The 17,051-nt window shown below is 40.9% G+C and overlaps 1 protein-coding gene across 1 annotated transcript; it reads left to right on the forward strand.

Moving 5' to 3' along the window:
• Positions 1-11,118: 11,118 nt before the first annotated feature.
• LOC110924889 (protein PFC0760c-like) lies at positions 11,119-12,081 on the forward strand. Its single transcript, XM_022168867.1, has one exon. It carries the CDS (start codon positions 11,119-11,121, stop codon positions 12,079-12,081), a length of 963 nt encoding a protein of 320 aa, XP_022024559.1.
• Positions 12,082-17,051: the final 4,970 nt, after the last annotated feature.

Here is a 17,051-nt window from a genome sequence, read left to right on the forward strand (position 1 = left end):
GTACTATCCAATGAAATTCATGCAGAATTATGTACTATCCACTAAACATGTCTTGTTGTCTAACATTTACCCAAAATGGATCAAACAATTCAGATTTCAAATATTCAAAGCACCTTCAAAGCACATTCAAGTTGTTCTTCATATACATTCAAAACACATTCATCATGTTCATCAATGTTCATAACCTAAACAACCCTTATTCTACACATTTTGCATCAATCATAAACATAATCATGAATCGCAACATCACACATTTAACATAACTCCACAAACTCGGTTCTATACTAAGCCGATTATATGACATATGTAAATCGGTTTCATGAACATCAACAACTAGTGGTTTAAGCTTCATTTAAACACCAAATATCATAACTCTTCATGCAATATATTCAAAATCAAGACATGTTAATCGATTTATCATCATCACACACATAAAACATCATCAAGCATACCCTACACTAGTTAAATCATATCCTTCATATTATCATTCAACAACAACAAACATTAATCAATAAACATCATAAATACTAACCGGTTGATGGGTTTCGAGGATGTGTGTGAGCTTCCAACCGATTGTGTGTGTGAGCCGATCCAAGAATCCAATCCGAAAATGAGGAGTGTGTTTGTGTCTCTAGGGTTTTAGTGAGAGGGAAGTAGGAGAGTGTGTGAGAGTGAGTGTGTATGGTTGCCCAAAGAACGGCAAGGTTGGCAAGAAGTATGATATATATATTATTTCGACAAGGTGCACCCTAATGGGTTTACAAATCGGCTAAGGGGTTTTACGGCCCAAATGGCCCAACCGGCTACTGTTCACTCGAGACCACATGGTCTCGAGTCGGGTCCTTGTTGTCTCGGGTCGCATACATTCACGCATACGTATACACATAGCACATAGTCACATAGAATGTACACATATAAATCATATAATTTAACGATTCAATTAGTCATATATGTTCAAACACGTTACATCAAGATACATCGAAGGTTCTAAATTTCGAGTTGTCACATCATCCCCAAGTTGAAAGAAATTTCGTCCCGAAATTTGATGGCACTCACTGAGGAAGCTAGTTAAGTTGTATGGTTTTCTCGGTTTTCCTGGGGTGTCACATCCTCCCCCCGTTGATCTGGAAATTCCGTAGCTTCAGCCTCAGTAGTGGTCGTACTGTTTGCAAACAGTTGGGGATACTTTTGTTTCATCTGATCTTCGCGCTCCCAAGTGAACTCTGGGCCGCGACGTGAGTTCCAACGAACTCGAACGAGAGGTATTCTAGTGCTCTTGAGGACCTTAACATCCCGGTCCGTGATTTCGACTGGTTCCTCGACGAATTTCAACTGTTCGTCGATCGTGAGTTCCTTCAGAGGAACTACGTGGGTCTCATCTGACAGACACTTCTTCAGATTCGACACATGGAAAACGTTGTGAACTGCACCGAGTTCTGCTGGTAAGTTCAGTCTGTAGGCCACCTTGCCTATTTTCTCAATGATTTCGAAAGGTCCAACGTATCGTGGGTTGAGTTTGCCTCGTTTACCAAAACGAACCACACCCTTCCAGGGTGAAACTTTGAGTAATACCCGCTCCCCAACCTGGAGCTCAAGTGGTTTCCTGCCCTTATCGGCGTAGGCCTTCTGACGGTCTCGAGCGGCCGCCATGCGTTGTCGTATTTGAGCAATCCGCTCAGTAGTGTCTACCACATGTTCTGGACCAGTGATCTGACTATCCCCCACCTCTGCCCAACAAAGAGGTGACCGGCATTTACGTCCGTACAATGCCTCGAACGGAGCAGCTTTGATGCTAGTGTGGTAGCTGTTATTGTACGAGAATTCCACGAGTGGCAGATGCTTTTCCCAGCTGTTGCCAAAGTCGATTACACATGCACGAAGCATGTCTTCTAAGGTCTGAATAGTGCGCTCGGACTGCCCGTCCGTCTGTGGGTGATATGCTGTGCTCATATCTAAACGTGAGCCAAAGGATTTGTGCATTGCTTGCCACAGTTCTGAAGTAAAACGTGCATCTCGATCGGAGATGATGGAGGTGGGCACCCCGTGCCTCGAAACAACTTCCTTAAGGTATATTTCTGCTAAAGTGGAGAATTTATCCGTCTCCTTAATCGCCAAAAAGTGTGCGGATTTTGTGAGTCGATCCACGATCACCCAAATAGTATCGTTTCCGCGTTGAGATCTGGGTAGGCCAGTAACGAAATCCATGGAAATCTGCTCCCACTTCCATTGTGGTATCTCTGGTTGTTGGAGTAGGCCTGAGGGTTTCTGATATTCTGTCTTGACTCGGGCACAAGTCAAACACTTGCTGACGTAAGTTGCTATGTGGGCCTTCATGCTAGGCCACCAATACGTAGTTTTAATATCGTGGTACATCTTATCCGAACCAGGGTGTACCGAGTAGCGAGATTTGTGTGCTTCATCCATTACAAGTTCTCGTAAGTCGCCATAGAATGGGACCCAAATGCGTCCTGTTACGTAGTAAGCACCGTCTTCCTTCTGCTCTAAGCGTTGTCTTGACCCACGTAGGGCTTCGGCCCTTACGTTTTCTGGTTTCAGTGCTTCTATCTGAGCAGCTCGTATTTGCGAAGGTAGACTAGAATGGATCGTGAGTTGTAAAGCTCTTACGCGCTTAGGCGCAGTGTCCTTTCGACTTAGGGCGTCGGCCACAACATTCGCCTTGCTCGGGTGATACCTGATGGAGCACTCGTAGTCATTTAGTAGCTCGACCCATCGTCGTTGCCGCATATTCAGTTCCTTCTGCTTGAATATGTGCTCTAGGCTCCTGTGGTCGGTGTAGATGGCGCACTTGGTTCCGTACAGGTAATGCCGCCAGAGCTTAAGTGCGAAAACAACAGCTCCCAGTTCTAAATCATGCGTAGTGTAGTTCTTTTCATGAACCTTGAGTTGGCGTGAGGCGTAGGCTATGACTTTATCTCGTTGCATCAATACACAACCAAGACCTTGAATTGATGCATCACAGTAAACCACGAAATCGTCTGTGCCCTCTGGCAGTGAAAGGATAGGTGCACTACAAAGTCTATCCTTTAGATGTTGAAAGGCTAATTCTTGTGCATTTCCCCAATGATAAACAACGCCTTTCTGCGTTAGCGAGGTGAGAGGCTGTGCAATCTTAGAAAAATCCTTAATGAATCTCCTGTAGTAACCTGCCAATCCCAAGAATTGGCGAATTTCCTTTGGTGTGCGTGGCGCAGGCCAGTTCTTAATAGAGTCTACTTTGGATGGATCAACGTGAATCCCATCCTTGTTTACCACGTGGCCTAGGAAATGGACCTCACGAAGCCAGAAGTCGCATTTCGAGAACTTTGCATAAAGCTGTTCTGTCCGAAGGAGTTCCAGAATAAGCCGTAGATGTTGTTCGTGCTCCTCCTGACTCTTAGAATAGATCAGGATGTCGTCGATGAAGACTATAACGAACTTGTCTAGATAAGGCTTGCATACTCGGTTCATCAAGTCCATGAAAACTGCGGGTGCGTTTGTCAGCCCAAATGGCATGACCAAAAACTCATAGTGCCCATATCGAGTTCTAAAGGCTGTCTTAGAGACATCCTCTTCTCAAACTCTCAGCTGGTGATATCCCGATCTCAGATCGATCTTCGAATAGTAGCTCGACCCCTGCAACTGGTCGAACAAGTCGTCAATGCGCGGTAGAGGATAACGGTTCTTCACAGTCACCTTGTTGAGTTCACGATAGTCGATACACATTCTGAAGGTACCGTCCTTCTTCTTCACAAATAATACTGGAGCTCCCCAAGGCGATGAGCTAGGACGAATAAAACCTTTATCCAAGAGTTCTTGTAGTTGCGTGGAGAGTTCTTCCAGCTCTGATGGAGCTAAACGATAAGGTGCACGTGCTATAGGCGCAGCCCCAGGAGCTAGTTCAATCTGAAACTCGACTTGGCGATGGGGTGGGAGACCAGGTAATTCCTCAGGGAATACCTCAGGATAGTCACGTACAACTGGAAAATCTTCTAGCTTCTTCTCTATCTCTGTGGTGTCAGTAACTAGAGCCAAAACTGCAGTGTGGCCCTTTCGTAAGCACTTCTGGGCCTTAAGAGGAGAGATGATGTTCTCAACAGCACTTCTCTTGTCGCCACGAATCATGAGAGGTTCACTACCAAAACCAGGAATACGAACGATCTTCTCGTTGCAAAGAATCTCTGCTCGGTGTTGGGATAACCAATCCATCCCAATGACAACGTCGAAACTACCCAAGACGATAGGAATAAGGTCAATAGAGAAGGTCTGGTTAGCGAGGACAAGTTTGCAACCTTTGACTACGTGTGAGGCCTCCAGACTCCTACCATTAGCTAGCTCTATAGTGTGCTTGTTGCTCAGGGGTGTTGGAATACGCTTAAGCATTTGACTAACTTCTAGTGACGCATAGCTAGTATCGGCACCCGAATCAAATAAAACTGTAACATAAAAGTCGTCGAGAAGGAACTTACCCGTCACCACGTTGGGGTCATTCCTTGCTTCACCTTGGCCAATCACGAACACTCGCCCCCTAGCACCATTGTTGTTGTTGTTGTTCCCATTGTTGCCGTTCCCCTGATTGTTGTTGTGGTTGTTCTGGTTCAGTTGGGGACAATCTTTCTTGAAGTGGCCTTCAGTTTCACACTGAAAGCACCCTTTGTTGTTACCCTGTTGCTGTCGCTGGTTCTGCTGTGTTTGCTGACGATTCTGATTGGCGGGGTATAAGCTCCTGCAATCCTTTGCAACATGACCAGGCTTGTTGCACCGATGACAGTTGCCCCTGGTGCATGGCCCACTGTGGTGTAGGTTGCAGCGATTGCATTTGGGGTGATTCCCCTTGTACCCACCATGACTTTGACCACCAGACGATTGCTGACTGGGGCTCTTGTGGTCGTCAGTCTTCCTTTGCTGAGACTGAGATTGCACAGAAGTTGAACCCTTGCTTGAATTTCCATCCCATTTCCATTTGTTCTCACTAGAGGTACCAGAAGTAGTTGCAGCGCCTATGCGCTTTGGTAACCTGTTCTGCTCCACCGCTTGGTCAGTAAGACGGTGAGCCAACTGAACGACCTGCTGGATGGTGGTCAAGTTTGCTGATGTCACATGACTTTGGATCTCTGGCACCAAACCCTTGAGATAGAGTTCGATTCGCTTATACGGAGGGTCCACCATAGTAGGACACAATAAGGCAAGCTCATGCGATCTCTTATTGTATGCCTCAATCTCTGACCCCGTCATCTTGAGGTTGTAGAACTCATCTTCCAGCTTATGAATGTCATCACGACTGCAGTATTCCTCCTTGATCATTTCCTTGAAAGTTTGCCATGGGGTGGCGTTGGCAGCAACCAACCCCAGCATTTGCACTTGAGCATTCCACCACGTGAGGGCCAATCCCTCGAGAGTACCAGTAGCATACTTCACCCTGCGCGCTTCAGGGCACTCACACATTTCGAACACAGACTCCAGTTTCTCAAACCAGTGGAGGAGACCTACTGCTCCTTCAGTTCCGCTAAAAGTAGTGGGTCGGCAGTCCATAAAGGTCTTAAATGTGCACATGGGAGGTTGAGCATGTTGACCTAAGGTAAGTGGAAAGAAAGACAGAGTTTAACACAAAGGTTGGTTCACGAGAGTAGGATCCTAACGATCTTAGAAGAAATTCGGACTGCAGGATATACCTCCTGCGTTTGCAGCTGCAAGTGCCGCGGCAACTCGTTCGTTAATCAAAGCCGTCAACTGGGCTTGTGTCATGTTAACGCGTCCAGACATGATCTTCATATTAAGAGTAATACGAGTGAGAGAGGTTCGCGAAAGTGCGATAGTAGGATAGAGCAAGCACACACGTGTTCAAGCAACAGTAGTTATACTGATCAAGCATACCATGGGCAATGTACTATGTAACTAACAAGTAGGCAATATACACATATCATATCACCTAGAATGTCGAGCCTTGCATGTGAAGTGTCGTTGTGGACCGTTGAGCACTATACCGGTTATAGTCTGGTTTTAACAAAAACGTTTCTCCTTTATTAAAACCTAGTTCACTATAACCAATGGCTCTGATACCAATCTGTCACACCCCCAAAATACACCCGCGGAGTACTACCGCTTGGAGGCGTGACTGACCAGGATCCAGCCACCAATCATACTGAACAAGCATATAAGTAGTTATAAAAGTCTAACCAATACGATTGGTGTTCAAACAAAAACAAAGTTTAAGTTGCAAGCGGAAGCATAAGTCTCAAAAGTAAAACATAAGTTCAATTGTTTCAAGTTTAACATGGTACGCAGCAATCCGTGTCCCACAACGACTCTCCTCCATGCAAGCTCCAGCTGAGTACCTATGGTCCTGCAAAGCATGTAGTAACGAGTCAACAACTAGTTGAGTGAGTTCACAGTTAGGTGTTCGTTTTAGTTGTTTCGAAAACAGTTTCCTTTATCTGGCATCCTGCCGTGGGGGTTACCCCGTAGTTTAAAAACGTGACTTGTTCATTCCCGGTTATTCTGGCATTCCAGCCGTGGGGGCTACCCCGTGTTAGTTATCAGGCATTTCGGCCGTGGGGGCTACCCCATACGTACACTAGACTCGTTACCATATCGACTGCTGACTGTAGTCATGTTTATGTGCCCTGAAACTGTCAATGTCTATCATCATTGACGTGCCCCAGATCCATTAGTTCACGCCCGTCCTCTGCGGCACGGTGTGAGGTTTGTCAGACCTAAATAGCGCTATCTAACTAATGACCCGCTCGCCATTGGCCCGGCGATTAAGTCGATATAAAAAGGAGGGACTTCGTGATAGAGTTTTGGTCTAGTACGAGTTATCCGTCCACAAGGACGAGGAATTACATCCCTGAACCATCGCTGTCCTACCCAAGGAGGACGAGGAATCCACGTTCCTTAACCCCGTTCCCAACCCAGGGAATCCCATGCTTTGTAAAGGGTGTGAACTCACCTCGGTTTGCTCGGCAGTTAATCACAGAAAGGTCAATCGAGTTGCAAGTGGTCAACTATGTCCTAACATAGATACCACTTATATCAGATTGGAACCAAGCAGTGCACGTACAAGTAGAAATCATGGCATGGCAGTTCATCAATAACATACTCAATTAACAGTAGCACGTATAGCCCATATGTTCAGCCCAATTACCTAAGCCCAAAACATGCATTAAACAGTAGCACAAGGAGTCCATAAGGCCGGCCCATTAACTTAGGCCCGTAATTAAGCAAGCCCAATAAGCGTGGTTTCGAGTCGCAACCGGACTCGCAAGCATGGTTGCGGGTTATGCTGGTATTGGTCTCGAGTCGCAACGGGACTCGCAACCTGTGTCGCAACCTGTGGTCTCGGCTTGTCACGCTATGGTCTCGAGTCGTAACCGGACTCGCAACCTATGTCGCAACTATGGTCTCGGCTTGTCATGCTATGGTTTCGAGTCGCAACCGGGTGTTTCGAGTCGCAACCGGGTGTTTCGACTCCCCAGCACCTGCTGATCCTTCACAGTTTGTACTATCCAATGAAATTCATGCAGAATTATGTACTATCCACTAAACATGTCTTGTTGTCTAACATTTACCCAAAATGGATCAAACAATTCAGATTTCAAATATTCAAAGCACCTTCAAAGCACATTCAAGTTGTTCTTCATATACATTCAAAACACATTCATCATGTTCATCAATGTTCATAACCTAAACAACCCTTATTCTACACATTTTGCATCAATCATAAACATAATCATGAATCGCAACATCACACATTTAACATAACTCCACAAACTCGGTTCTATACTAAGCCGATTATATGACATATGTAAATCGGTTTCATGAACATCAACAACTAGTGGTTTAAGCTTCATTTAAACACCAAATATCATAACTCTTCATGCAATATATTCAAAATCAAGACATGTTAATCGATTTATCATCATCACACACATAAAACATCATCAAGCATACCCTACACTAGTTAAATCATATCCTTCATATTATCATTCAACAACAACAAACATTAATCAATAAACATCATAAATACTAACCGGTTGATGGGTTTCGAGGATGTGTGTGAGCTTCCAACCGATTGTGTGTGTGAGCCGATCCAAGAATCCAATCCGAAAATGAGGAGTGTGTTTGTGTCTCTAGGGTTTTAGTGAGAGGGAAGTAGGAGAGTGTGTGAGAGTGAGTGTGTATGGTTGCCCAAAGAATGGCAAGGTTGGCAAGAAGTATGATATATATATTAGTTCCACAAGGTGCACCCTAATGGGTTTACAAATCGGCTAAGGGGTTTTACGGCCCAAATGGCCCAACCGGCTACTGTTCACTCGAGACCACATGGTCTCGAGTCGGGTCCTTGTTGTCTCGGGTCGCATACATTCACGCATACGTATACACATAGCACATAGTCACATAGAATGTACACATATAAATCATATAATTTAACGATTCAATTAGTCATATATGTTCAAACACGTTACATCAAGATACATCGAAGGTTCTAAATTTCGAGTTGTCACAGTCAGGATCAATGCTTTTTCTACATTTGTTAAGATATTCTTCCTCATCATCAGTATCAACATCACTTCCTAGATGTGGAAATATTGGAATTCTTTTCTGACTAGCTTCATTTTCCAGAACTCGGGCAACTAGAGCTGAACCAGGTATGTATTTGTCCCAACTAAAACCCTCTGCAACCTTTTCATCATCTTGATGAAGGATTAAAGCTTTCTTCTTTCCATTGTCAATAGCATTAGACAATGATGGTTGTTGCTCAAGCTGATGAAAAATTGATTTCTGATAATAATTGCTCTTTTCTTGATTCCCAGTTGCTTCTTGATTTTTACACTCTCGTTTAAAATGACCCTTTCCTTTACAACGGAAACAAGTCACTTCTCATTTGTCAAATCCTAAAGCAGAATTCGCCAGATCACGAAAACCATCTCTGCCAGTGATTTGTTGAAATTTTTCAGCTCTTCTACAAGCACTAGCCAAACATCATTTTACATCCATCAATTCAAGTTCTTCTGCATCAATCTGGTCATAATCTTCTTTAGTAAGCATTGGATTACCAATTCTTCCTGCGACCAGGCTTTCATATGACTCTAACATGGCGAAAAGAGATACCATGTGTTGCTTAGCCATTTCAGGAGACAAATTTTGACCATTATGGATGTTTAAAGTCACATTGCATTGAAGATTTGTAGATTTCTGCTATTGAGGACTTTATGTTGTGCTATTTGGATCAAAGCTTGAGAATGATGAAGAATATCCACCACTATTAGTTGTAGTGCTAACATTTGGACTTGAGGAACCATCAGCACTAAAAGCAGTACTAATCTTTGGACTTTGGCTGGGAGTAGCCTCAAACTTGTTCCCTCGATAGTACAGACTGACATCCTGTTTAGCGTTTGGATTTGTCATGATTGCAGTTTTCTGAATATCCAATTCCTGCTCTTCAATTTTCTGAATGAATTGTGCCAAATTCATGCTCTCGGATTTTCTGATGAGTTTCACAATCATCAAATAAGTTCCCCATTTCTGCTGAGGTAAAGCCTCAGCTAGCTTATCGACCCACTCATCAACCTCTTTCTTAATATCCAATCTGCCCATTTCCAATACCAGATGACAATATCTATCAATGGTCTGCTTTGTTGTTTCATGATCAAACGCTGTAAACATATCAAACAATTTCTTCAATAAAGCCTTTTTGTTTTTGATCATATCTGCACTCCCTCTGAATTTCTGAATCAAAGCCTCCCAAATTGATCTAGCTGTACCATTATGTTGAAGCGAAACAAAGATATCTTCTTTTATCGCTTGTTGAAGAATACTGATCATCATTTTCTCACTTGTAAATTTTAACTTGTCACTCTCTGAATAGTCAACAATAGCTTTTTCAATCCCATGTTCGTTCTTTGGTCTCTCGTAATCATTCAACAAAGAACACCATGAATCAAATTTGTAAGCTTGCACCCAGTTCTCGAATCGATTTTTCCAACCCTGAATATCCTCAATGTACATTAGTTTAGGTGGTTTCTGATAAGTTCCAGTCTCATTTTCATTGTACAAAGTTTCTGCAGCAGTAATAGGTGCAACGGGTGTCGCGAACGCATTGTAAAACTCTTCAGCCATGATTCAGAACAATTTTTCACACAAATATCAGATTTCAAGCGGAATACTAGTTTGCAGTTTCAAGCGAAATACTAACACAAGCGAAATCACCAACTTCAATTTTCAAGCGGAATAAGCCGTTTGAAGCGGAATCTCAATCAACTTTCAAGCGGAAACAGGCTTGGAACGGAATTACCAAGTTGGAGCGAAATCAGTAATTTCGCTTGAATCTTTTCAAGCAGAACCTCAAATTTGAAGCGGAATCAGGTATTTTGGAGTGGAATCAGTCAAGCGATATACCAAATTCAAGCGGAATCACAAGGTATACGTTCGAGCGGAATCACTTCGAAGGCCTATTTCTACCATTTTAATTCGAATTTTGCTCTGTAACTTTCAAGGGTTTGTTAATATGCAATTTTACACAATATATGAGAAATTGAGCCGATTTTAACCGTGAAAACTTGTTTAGATTTAAAAAGAAAGGTGTAGAAGTCAGAAAAATTGCTGTTTTTGGCAAGAACTCTTCTTCCTGAGCTCTGATACTACTTGTAGGATCGAGTCGTGACCCAAACGAGTCAATCGGAAGAGCTCTTATCCGTTTCAGAGGCGGAAACTAAGAAACGGACTAGAAAAACAGGTTGTTTCACTTAAATTTTCCTTGTATATTGATTTCACAACGATTACAGTCAAACGGCACTTCGGCAACACTTCGGTACCGGAAGAATGATCTGTTCCAAGTGATTACGCTTGAGAGGGTATTTATAGCCTCCTGATTTCGCTTGAAAGAGATAGTGTCCATTTCAAGCGAAATCACTATGTTGTGATTTCGCTTGAAAGTGCACTCATCTCTTTCAAGCGGAATCATTCTCTTCAAGCGGAATCAGCTCAAATACAACCTAAAACTTCCTATTTTCTCGTACAACGCGTCCTGATCTAACAATTCTAATACTAGACTCGATACAAGACGAAGTCGACAGATGACTGCACCAACACAAAGCAGTAAAAGAACATGAGTTGTACATGATGAACAAAGTACTTGAGAACATGCTTGGTAAATCTATAGAGCAGAGATTTGAGGAGATAGAGGTGGAAGAGTTAAGGACAAAATGTCAAGCAGAGATAGATGCAGAAATGAAGTACAAAGGAAAAAGTGTTGAAGGTTCTGAAGTTACAGAAAGATCAATAGTTCTATCGAATGATCCTGTATCCCCTATTCAGAATCCTGTGCCTATATCTGTTGTATCTACTATCTTCGAGGAAGAAGTTTTACTTAAAGATATTACTGCTGAAGGTAATGAAGAAGATGATAGTGAAGAGGATGACGATGAAGAGGATGATGATGAAGAAAAAGTATTCTCTGCTAGCAGTCACAGTGATGACGATGATAATGATGATGATGACAATCAGGGTGGTACTGGAGTTAAAGTGACTGAAGCATCAAATGAAAAGAATGTTGATGACTATATGAATGATGATGCAAATGAAGTATCAAAGAGTGCTGATGGAGAGGGGGAGCAAGTAGGTGATCAAAATGTTGATGAAAGCGAAAAGTTGATTCTTCATATCGAGCCCGATGTAGAAGAGGGAGAAATCAGGCATACATATACGTTGGATGAAGTTCTGAAGATGTTCAATGTGAATGAAAATGAATTCAAGTTTGATTTTGAGGAAGAGTTGAATGCGTTCGATATCAATCATCAACCTGAATATGAGTACAAGTATGTGGAAGAGGCAGATGTCTATGACAGGGTTAAGGTTGAGGATTGTACAGATGAAGATAGTATGAATGAAGACACTTCTGAATTTCCAACTCTGATGGAATTTTTCAGTCAAGAGAATAGAGATGAGCTGAGGAGAAAAGTTGCCGAGATTTTGAAAGATAAGAACTTCGATGGTACTACAAAAGATCCTCTGAAAGAAGAACGCAAAAAGTGGTTCAAGAATAGCAATGATAAGAAATTCAAGCGTCCTTTGAAGTATTATTAGAGAGATAGAAGTATTTTGTCACACCCCGGCCGCATATAACATGCAACCGCGGCGGAAACGCCGGGGAGTGTTGGGACAGAATTAGTTGTTTCATAACCATGGAAATTAAAGTTACATTTTATTTATAAACAAGAGTGTTATATTGTCTTAAACAGGAAACAAAGAGTTCATAACATAATTAAACTAGTCTATCTTTTGTTTTTAGTCTCTAAGGCACAGGTCCGCCCTAGTGTCACAATCATGTAAATTGTTCATGTATAAATCAATTGTCAAGTGTTATTGTGTAAGCCATATCGAAATGTCTATGTTCAATGTAAACCACCAAATGTGTATATCAATGTCAAAATGTTTATGTTTACTGTAGATCATGTAGTGTGTACCCAAAATATATCACGTATGGTAAGTGAAATATATCAACTAAACCATATGTAAAATGCACAAAAACCAGGTATTGAAGTAAAACATGGTTTAAATCAAAGTTATGTTTTGTGGAACAAATGCATGCTATACTGATACAAACATTTATGCGGCATTGTGAAAATGCATACATCCAAGCCTTGAGACTGTGGCGATAAACCCTTAATCAAATTAAAGGTTTATCTAAGTTATGTGTATCGAATTCGGTCATTCCTTTCATCCAAACCAGCCTAGGATGTCCGGAACGGGAGTTGTCAATTCCTATGGTACCACTACCTACTAACGAACGGCGTAGCTAATGTTAATGAATGTATTGTTCCATGTTAAACAAACCAAATGTCATACCAAAATGAAGGCATGTGATGTAAGCAATTGTACTAAGTATGCACACAATGGGCATAAATAGCATGAAATGTAATGTGAAACAATGTACTAAGTACGCACACAATGGGCATACATAGCATGAAATGTAATGTAAAACAATGTACTAAGTACGCACACAATGGGCATACATAGCATGAAATGTAATGAAATCATGTACTATAATGTACTAACGAACATAGCTGGTATATGATGTGAAAACATGGAAAGCATGAAAATAACAAGTAGGCACATGTGTTTCACCTCAAAATGTTTGGAAAACAGTAAAATAGGGGTTCAATGTACTCACCTGAGATTGCTTTGAAGTTCTTGTATAACAACCAAATACTGCTAGAGATCACGGATATCAAACGGCACCTAATAGGTAGCTATATTAATATACCGGACCAAAATCGGAAGATCGGATAGTATGCGGGTTCGTAAACCAAACGAGTATGGAGACTCGTGTAATATGGTTTAACAAAGCCTTTATACTAACATGAAACCTAAACTAAGTGCTTACGACCCATTACGACCCGTTTAGGTAGTTTATGCTACCTTAACCCGTCGTTTGCGTAGAACGCGTTTGGAACGCCTAACATCGTGACCATAAGGTATAACCTCGGAAGGTTACAGCTATGGTCACCTAATGTGTTTGGTCGGATCCTAATGATCGACCAAATGGGTCGGGTTCGAAAGTGTAAGCGATTGCTTAGATCGCTTACCTTACGACCCTATCTAAGCACTAAACTAAAAGTGACGAGCTAAGCATGTTAGAACATGCTTAACTAAGTTTAGAAAACAGGTTTGGTATCAAAACAAACGGTTTTGATACTCACGAGTAGTTTGGTTACAAAATACGCAAGAATGCGCATTTTGGCCTAAACTACGACTCGTCACTGAGCCTAGGTAACGTGGTAATCAGTAGGTATAGTCACTACGGACTATACCCATCGTGATCACGCTCACGTTATGAAGTTCCAACGAACTTCGTGTTGACCATAAGATGGTCAACGCAGAAAGTCAAACAAAGTTTGACTTTAGCACTAGAAAGCGATTAAAAGAACGAAAGAACACTTACGAAGGGTCCCCGAAAGCTAAACTTGATCCAGGAGCTCAGGTATGAAGCAATGGCATCAACTTAGAGCTCTTTGATCAGTTTTGTGGGTTTTAACACAAATGGGGGGGGTATTTATAGGAAAAGCAAGACCGTTAGGATCGTTTCTTGAATATCGTGCAACGATCTCATGCGTACACTTGTCAAGATGTTGTGGTATCATATAGTGACCCTAACTCCAGAGATTGTGAAAGGGCATTGCCCTTTGGAGTGATTGAAAGGCCAATTTTAGCAAAAAAAAACGAGTTTCTGCATCTGCAGGGCTCACGCGGCCCGCGTCAGGATGCAGACAAAACTCAGGCGGGCCGCCTGGCCTTGTCTGATCTGCACAACTTTCAGTAATGACAGTTTTAATCCCTGTTGCATATTTAAGCCATTTCCAACACTTCTAAGGCCCGTAAAGCCAACTTTAAGGCCCTAAAATGATGCCTAAACATTGTGGACATGAAACATGCTCAAAAATATGCCGGGTGTTGGTTCGTTTGGCCGTACGATCGCGATGATCGGTTAATTACGACGGAATGCGCATAAGCGCGAAAAATGATCCAAATTGCGTGACGAATGGATTTTTCTCATGCCAAACACTAAGACATAATATTAGGATGCTTACATAAATTTTTGGATGTCCGGATGTATTCAGAACGTAAGTTATGCGCGAAAGTTGCAAACTTATGCACTTTTTGACACTTTTAGTCCCTGAATGACCCAAAAGTTTATTTTAGCATACCGAACACCTCAAAGCCTATTTCTAAGCTATGTAAAGGATATTTAAGGTGTGTTTAACTTATGGTCATGTTCCGGAATGTTTGTTACAGTTCAAATTGGCATACTTTCGCAGTTTGTCAAGTTTAGTCTCTGTAAGCGAATTAACTTGTTTTTGCCATACCAAAGCCTTCAAAACTTATTTCTAAGTTATGTAAAGGTTATTTAAGGTATGTTGAGTATATGTTGATGTTCCGGAGTATTTGTCGCATTAAATTGAGTACGTTTACGCACCAGTTTGCGTATAATTCTCTAGAAAGCGATGTAGACTTTAAAATCGATCAAAAGTCAAAACACGAAAAATGTAAAACACAACCAAACAAACATTGGGATCAAATAACATTGTTTTATTGATAATTGAACTGTTCATAATGATTTCGAGCACAAATGTTACATATTTCACTGGGAGATATCATTAGCTGGGGATTTCTACCTCAGGTTAATGCATATGCTATTAGAAGAGAATGTGGAGTATAGTACTTTGAATATTTGTATGATATTATGTCCCTACCTTGGTGGGACGTAGAGGAATTGTCAAAGGTGAGAACCTTGGGGTATCCGGTGAGAAAGAATGATAATGCTATGTGGGGTTTAATAAAGTTTGAAGCTCTGAAAAACTTCAAGCATTGGAAGCCTCATTACCCAAAGAAAGTAAGAAGAGTTAATCCTAAAACTGGTAATGAAGAGACGATCTTGAATGTGAAAAAGCCGAGAGTGATGAAGAACATACCAGTGCCAAAGATGGAACAAGAGTTCTACAAAGGTTTTATGGGCTGGGTGTACAGTTGTATATCGACTGAGGTTGTGATAACTTATAGAGCTGGGAATGAAATAAGAGAGATTTTTGTTTATGACCCGTTGTGGTTGGTAAATTGTTCGGCAAAAGATATTGAATGTTTATTTCTCAAAAAGATCCGCTTCTAAGCTGAAGATAGAGAACAAGCTATGCATTTTCAGAAAGTTGTATCTGTTTGCTTCCAGAAGGGAATTAATTCTGAAAACAAATGGTCATCAAATTGGTGGTCGCTTGAAGAAAAAGAAAAGTTGAAAGCTGAAAAAGAAAGAAAGAAACTGGAAGAGAACAAAGGGAAGTGGATGAGGATGCAAGCGGAAGAAGAAATGAGAGTAAAGAAAGAAAACGAGAAGCTGAGAAATTTGCTAAGGAAAAAGCCTAAGCCAAGAGAGGAAAAGTACAAATCGCTGTGAAGACCTGAAGACTAGACTGAAGACTCCAGCAATATCCAAAGGGGAGTTTGTTAGTACACGATGTCTATAGCCTACGTCTTAGTCTAGGTCATGCTTGTATAGGGTTTACAGGGGTCAAATGTGTAATTATGTGGAAATGCATGTTATTTCATGTGATTCCGCTTGAAATGACACTTTGTCATTTCAAGCAAAATCATAAAGTTGTGATTCCGCTCGAAATGACATGTGTCATTTCAAGCGGAATATGAAGCCTATAAATAGGTTAGTTTGTTTCTCATTTGGTATATTTTGACAAGTTGTATACCGAACTGCTGCCGGATTTTCTAGTGAAGTATTAATGAGAAACGTGTATTAAAGTGATAATCTCTGTTTTTCTACTCCATTCTCACTGATTCAGCTTTGTTTGTTTGATTCCGCCTTACAAACAGTGCGTATTGATTCTGAAATGACTCACTCGGTCGGTAAAACGATCCTACGGGTTTTTCATCTTGAAACCACTAAATGTGTGAATGATTACACATGTGCACTACACAAAAAAACTTTTTTTTTTTTAAAATTATTTTATATAAAAAAACATGCGAAATTTGGTTTGCAAAAAAAAATTGTATCTTTTTTTGGCTTTTTTTAATTAGTTTTCGAGTTTTCACAATAACTAGGGGTATATATATAAATGTGTGAATGATTACACATGTGCACTACACAAAAAAACTTTTTTTTTTTTAAAAAATTATTTTATATAAAAAAACATGCGAAATTTGGTTTGCAAAAAAAAATTGTATCTTTTTTTGGCTTTTTTTAATTAGTTTTCGAGTTTTCACAATAACTAGGGGTTTTCATTTGAACCTTCCCATATATATATATATATATATATATATAATGATTAGGAACTTGAAAATACACTAAATACTCCAAAGGAGTATAAACACCAAAATACACATAAAAATACACAAGGAAATATTTATAATTAATATATACAAAATAACCCATGAAAGGGTATATGGACAAATACCAAAATATATTTATATAAATATATTCCATACAAAAATCATGGACTTGGACAACATTTGGACAATATTGGACAAATATATAAATTTATGGACAAATATAT

Source organism: Helianthus annuus, chromosome 17 (genome assembly GCF_002127325.2).
Source record: "Helianthus annuus cultivar XRQ/B chromosome 17, HanXRQr2.0-SUNRISE, whole genome shotgun sequence".
NCBI lineage: Eukaryota > Viridiplantae > Streptophyta > Magnoliopsida > Asterales > Asteraceae > Helianthus > Helianthus annuus.

What these genes read in the sequence shown, in the direction of transcription:
- LOC110924889 (XM_022168867.1), top strand. Translation starts at nt 11,119, where the DNA reads ATGAACAAAGTACTTGAGAACATGCTTGGTAAATCTATAGAGCAGAGA.